Raw genomic sequence first — 5,863 nt, forward strand, 5'->3', positions numbered from 1 at the left:
TTTTTTTAATGGACTAAGCACCTACTTAGGCAAGCTCGAGGACTGGGGTTGGATCCCCAGTACTACATGCCATGCCCGCCCCACCCCAGCTAGCTGAACTCACACTGAGTCCAGGTGTGGTGACAGATGCCTGTAATCCTAGTGCCGGGAAGGCTGAAAACAGGAGGATCTCCACGAGTCTGACCTGTATAGTGAAACCCTGTACTAAATTAATAAATAATAGTAGTAGTAATTTTAAGATGAAAATAAAAAAATAGTAAGAGCTGGAAGATAACTCAGTAGAATAAATGCTTGCCTGGCAAGCGCAAGGTCTTGCGTTCAATTCCAGGTACCACAGACAAAAATAAAAAAACAAACAAACAAACAAAAAAAAAAAAAAACAGGGCCCAGGGAGATAGCTCAGTAGAATTAGCATTTGCCTGGCAAGTTCAGGGTCCTGAGTTCAATCCCCAGTACTGCAAAATACAAAACCAAAACAAAAAACAAACAAAAGATAGTAAGAGGGGCCGGGGAGATGGCTCAGTGGAATAAGTGCTTCCCTGGCAAGTGCAAGGGCCTGAGTTCAATCTCTGGTTCCGTCAATAAATAAATTAATTAATTAATTAAGATAGCAAGGAACAGGGAGGCTGACTCTGTGGAGGTGGGAGGAGGAAGAGGAGAGTGGGGCAAGTAAAATGATCAAAATTCCATATGTGTATTTACCAACTCCCCAAGATAAATGCAATTATTACATATATTACATATTGCAAAGATGTACTAAAACAAAAACAAACAAACAAACAAAAAACATGATGGGATGCTTGGAATTGTTGCTGCCATATTGTGTCCTGACTTGGAGTGGATGACAGGCTGCACCGCAAGGGGCAGAGAGAAAAGATAGAAGGAACCTGGCTGTTTAATGGGGTCATCCAGTTAATGAATTATCAAACTCCAAAACCATTCTACACTGATTTTTGTCCTATGAGATAATAAACTTGCTCCACAATTCAACCACTTTTAGGTGGGTTTTCTGATCTGGAAGCCCAAGATCTCCATTTAAGAATCATCTTTAGTTTGGGATAACAAGCAGTAGCAGGTGCTTGCCTCACCTGTGAGACCCTACGTCTCTCCATCACGAAGTCACCTTCTCTGAGAAGTCTTCCCTAATCTCTCAAGCTAGCCCCAGCCACATTATATCACATCCCTGGTCATATTTCACCCCATTTGTCACCATCAGAAATCCTCTCTCCCTCTCCTTCTCCCTCTCCGTCTCCCTCTTCCTCTCTTTCTCTTTCTATCTGTCTCTCCCTTCTCTGTTTTGTGGTTCTGGGGATGGAATTGAATCCAGGCCCTTGTGCATGCTAGGCAAGTACTCTACCTCCAGACCCAGGGAGGTTAGGAAGGGTGGTGTGAGGTTGGGATTGTGGGGTGCAGGGCTGGGGAGATAACTCAGTAGAATAAGCGCTTTCTTGGCAAGCACAAGGGCCTGAGTTCAATCCCTGGTTCCGAAAAAAAAAAAAAAAAAGATGGGATTGTGGGGTGCCCCTCAAATGGAGGAGACTCACTGAAGATAAGGCCTTTGGCTGGGGCCTCTTCCCCCAGGATTTCCCCTAAAGTCCAAGAGGAGGCTGAAGGCATGAGGTGTTGATGTGCAGAATGATTGAGCTCTAACTCCCCCAGGTACCCAGGACTGGGCCACACTCCGCAGACCTTGAACACCCTAGTCTTGGACTGGCACTAACCCACCAAGCCGTACAATACCACCATCTTCTGTTCTTCATAGATATTCATGGGGTTCACCAGGAGCTGAAAGAGACCTGAGGGCACGGGGTGAAGCTGAAGGTCTGTGGCCTCAGTCTTGATCCAGCCCTTGCACCCAGCCTCTGCTTCCACTCTCACCTATGGCTAGGAGCCCCCCAGTGCCAGCTCCCAGCAGGAAGGCTGTGACAGGGAACTCGCCTGGCTGGCGCCACAGGAACCGGCTGCAGAGCTCTGGCAGCCCCCAACTCAGGAGCCTCTGCACAGCTGAGAGGAGGGAAGTTAGACTCACAGCCCTCTCTCCTGGCTGGACTAGGCTCACTAGGGTTGGGGGCTTATAGGGGGATAGAGGTTGGGGTAAACTGGAGGTTGGTTGGGGGAACTTAGTGCACCCTGGAGGAGAATAAAGGATTTTGAAGAAGTGGGACAGGATTGAGGAAGAGAAGGACACCTGGTAGAATGGTACACATTGTCTTAAACTATAAGAAGACCCTGTTTCAATACAAAATAAAGTCAGCAGGGTGGTGCATGCCTGTAATCCCAGCACTTGGGAGGCAGAGACAGGAGGATCTTTTTGAGTTGAAGACCACCCTGGGCTACAAAGTGAGCTCAAGGCCAGCCTAAGCTGCATTGTGAAACCCTGTCTAAAAAAAAAAAAAAAAGAATTCAAGGACAGCTTGCACTACATAGTGAGACCTCATCTAAAATAATAATAATAATAATAATAATAATAATAATAATAATAATAATCAGCAATAGTAATAGGGAGTGGGTTGGGGTGGGCCAGGGAGTTTGAGGTCAGCCTGAGCTATGTATTGAGGCTCTGTCTCCAAAAAAGAAAACAAAAAAGAAGAGAGGCTGAAAGGGGTCTCTGGTGTCCATCTTACTGGTATGGGGTGGTCTCCTTCTTTGCCCCCAGACTCTGCTCTGATGGTGTTTAACATCCGGAGATCTGTTCTGTGGAGCCCTCTCGGGTCCCAGAAGTCTCCTCAAGGCTTTCCTTAGAAGCACCATCCTGGAAGAGGAGGGAGGGGCCATCCTGCCCCACTCGCAGCCCCTCTCTGAGTCTGTGTCTTTGGGTCCCTCAGCTCTGAGATGAGGGAGAAGACTGGAGGACCACTCCCCTACCCAGCCCTTAGGACAGGTAAGGGATTCTGAGACACACACAGACTCCAGAGATCCCTCCGGAATCTCTGGGTAGAGTGAGGAATTCCAGGGCCCCAGAACCCGGGGCCTCTCCTAGAGACAGGAGCTGTGGTTCCCACAGCCATGCCCAAAGCTATGGGGGATGTCGTACTACCCCTAGCGGCAGAAGAGCCTAGCATGGCCCGGGCCTTGGTCCGAAGTGTGGGTGGCTTCACCCTGGGCTTGTCCCTGGCCACGGCCTATGGACTCCTGGAGCTGCTGGTGGAGGGCCATAGCCCCTGGGCCTGCCTGGTGGGCACAGTCACGCTGGCTGCCTTTCTTAGCCTGGGCATGGGGTTCTCCCGCCAAATCCGAGCCACTGTCTTTCTGATGCTTCCCCAGGCCTTCTCCAGTGAGCCTGGCACTTGGGGCAAAGGGCAGGGCTTGGGGTAGAGGGCAGTGTCTGGCAAGGGTCTTCTTGCTGCTATGTTCAGAGCTGTCTCCTTAGGGCATGGCCGGATGCTGCTGTTGGTGGCTGCCTTTGGGTTGGTGCTCCAAGGGCCTTGTGCCAACACTCTGCACAACTTCTCCCAGGCCAGTGAGGCTGTGGCGTGTGGGGCAGAGCTGGCTTTGAACCAGACTGCGGAGGTGCTGGAGCAGGCCAGGCAACCCCTCGTCAGTAAGCCCCAGACCCCTGCATCCCCTCATCCTGCATGGTCTGCAGCCCTTTACCTCATTCCTGTGTCCTCACCTCAAAGCAACCAGCCTTGAAACAAAACCCTTGCATCTTTTTTTTTTTTTTTTTTTGCGGAACCAGGGATTGAACTCAGGCCCTCCAGGGAAGCGCTTATTCCACTGAGCCATCTCCCCCCCTAACCCCTGCATCACTGATCTCTGACCTCTTCCAGGCTCCCCAACCCCTTTCACCCCTCCCTAGCAAAGGCAATGGCAAGAACTGGCCCCTAGAACCTGGAGAAGGCCCCACAGTATCTCTTCCCCTCTCTCACAGGTGCTCTGAACAAGATTAAAGCTATTGCCCGCCAGGCCAAAGTGGTGGCTGACCGGATCCGCAAGTTCTTTCGCTCAATCATGGACGGCGTGAAGCACGTGGGTGAGCTCATGGCAAGACTGAATTTGGAGGTCTTGGCCCTCACTCCTGTCCCTGCCTGCTCGGGCCTCCTGATGCTGACTGTTCCCATGGATACAGCCCAGTGGGGCCCCAACTTCAGGCCTCTCCAACTCTGGGTACCAACTGATGTTCCCCACGCCCCAGAGAAGGAGAAGCAGTGGGACTCTGTCCCTGAGTAGCAGCTCCACGACTGTCCCCAGCCAGGGCCCTGAGGAATGTGTGGTATTGGCTCCTCCACATTGGTGACGTCTGCAACTCAGAGCTGGGCAACCCTTACTCGAAGTGTGCGCGGGTTTTTGATAACGCCAAAGACAACTGCATGAAGATCATACCACAAGCCTACCACCTGTGTTACACGCTCGTACCCTTCAAATTGGTGCTGTGTGGACTCGCCAGCTGTGAGACAGCCCAGGGCTTGTGGCAGGGAGGAACGGGTGGGGGGAAGGGCGGGAGAGCAGAGTCAGGTGGGAGGGTGGGCCTAGGAGCACCCACAGTGAGCCCTGAGGATTGTGGGCTCCGGATGGAGGGAGAGATGAATGTTGGGGGTTGAGAGAACAGGAAGAAGCCAATAGGAAAAGTGGGAAGTCCTTTGAGACGCGGGCCCCAGAGAGGGCTGGGGCAGCGCTATCTCTGCCCCTCCTCCTGACTGCAGTCCCCGCTCAGTGGTCCAGGTGTTCTGCATCATCCCCAAGTACATCCAGCCCTTCTTGCGCAAGACCATCGGCACCCGTGAGTGGCCCCTCCCAGCCCTTGTCAGGTCATAAATGAGAAGCAAAAGCAGGATAGGGCCTCAAGAGGTTACCTCCATTGCTGTCCAGATTAGGAAACTGAGGCAAGTGGAGGAGAGAGAGGCACCTGAGAAAAGCCAGACTTTAGACAAGGAGCTGAGAACAGGACCCGACCTCCCCCATCTCCATCCCCCAGCGTAGGGCATACAGATGGATGCTTATTTGACTATTGTGAGCCAGATGAAATGCTGGGCACTCAGCGTTCACTGGCGGTGGTGCTGGCGAAGGTCCCACCTTCTTCCCAGTCCACGGTAGGCCCAAGCCCTGAAAGTTCTGGCTACCTGTGAACTTTGTGACCCCTACGCTGTGACAGCCCCCCACGCCTACAGCTCAGTCCTGCTAACTCTCCCCATTCACATCTTCCGCTGGCCTCAGCTGTGATGAAGCTGATTAACCGGGTCCGTCAGGAGTTTGAGTTCAACATGACAGTCACCCACTACTTCTCCGTGGATCTCAATGCCTCTCGGAGCCTCTCCCAAGTGGCTCTGGACCTCCATGAGGCCATCAGCCTGAAGCTGCATGGCTTCCGTGAGGTCCTGGCTCTGATGGGCTACGCCGTGCCTCTGCTCTTCACACTCCTCTACCTCCAGTGAGGACTGCAAGGCCAGCTCAGCTGGCATCCTGGGAGGCTGAGGGCCAGGTGGGCTTCCCCAGGGGTCTGACCCAGGTACCAGAGGTTTTCCGTGTGCTCTCCCTCTAGAGCCCTGTTTTATTGGTATGCCTACCTGAACTGGAATGATTTCGACAACATCTACATCACCAGATGCTTCCTGCGCATGGAGGCTATCCGCTCCCTGGCAGGGCTGCCCACAGTGCTGCCGCTCAGTGCCCACGAAGCCAGACATTACATCCAGCCTGGTAAGGCCAGAGGCCAGGGATCCCCTAAGCCCACACCTGACCCCAGGCACTGGACACAGGCAGGGAAGGTCCTGGAGACTGGCTGGGCTGCTGGCTGGACCCAAGGGGAGCTGCCCACCTGCCTCTCCAGCCACAGAGCCCCTGGCACTAAGGAATGCCAAGCTTTTCCACAGTCCTCATAGCCTCTCTTTTCCACCTTGTGCAAAAACAAACAGGCCCTGGGGGC

At 52.9% G+C, this 5,863-nt stretch overlaps 2 protein-coding genes across 2 annotated transcripts in view; one reads left to right on the forward strand and one right to left on the reverse strand.

Annotated features, from left to right (window-relative positions):
• Positions 1-2,751, reverse strand: part of Dcst1 (DC-STAMP domain containing 1) — a 16,546-nt gene extending 13,795 nt beyond the window's left edge. The window contains exons 1-3 of the mRNA XM_004629941.2: positions 2,625-2,751; positions 1,879-2,004; positions 1,722-1,796 (exon numbers count right to left, since the gene is read on the reverse strand). Coding sequence (XP_004629998.1) covers positions 1,722-1,796; positions 1,879-2,004; positions 2,625-2,751 — 328 coding nt within the window. The remainder of the gene's footprint in view (positions 1-1,721; positions 1,797-1,878; positions 2,005-2,624) is intronic.
• Positions 2,752-3,006: 255 nt separating this feature from the next.
• The window catches only part of Dcst2 (DC-STAMP domain containing 2), an 8,084-nt gene continuing 5,227 nt past the window's right edge, over positions 3,007-5,863 (forward strand). The window contains exons 1-7 of the mRNA XM_004629942.1: positions 3,007-3,274; positions 3,371-3,541; positions 3,872-3,973; positions 4,192-4,389; positions 4,655-4,720; positions 5,155-5,368; positions 5,480-5,637. Of these exons, the coding sequence (XP_004629999.1) occupies positions 3,007-3,274; positions 3,371-3,541; positions 3,872-3,973; positions 4,192-4,389; positions 4,655-4,720; positions 5,155-5,368; positions 5,480-5,637 (1,177 nt within the window). The remainder of the gene's footprint in view (positions 3,275-3,370; positions 3,542-3,871; positions 3,974-4,191; positions 4,390-4,654; positions 4,721-5,154; positions 5,369-5,479; positions 5,638-5,863) is intronic.

The sequence above is a fragment of the Octodon degus genome, unplaced genomic scaffold, assembly GCF_000260255.1.
Source record: "Octodon degus isolate 3935 unplaced genomic scaffold, OctDeg1.0 scaffold00032, whole genome shotgun sequence".
In the NCBI taxonomy this organism is placed as follows: Eukaryota; Metazoa; Chordata; class Mammalia; order Rodentia; family Octodontidae; genus Octodon; species Octodon degus.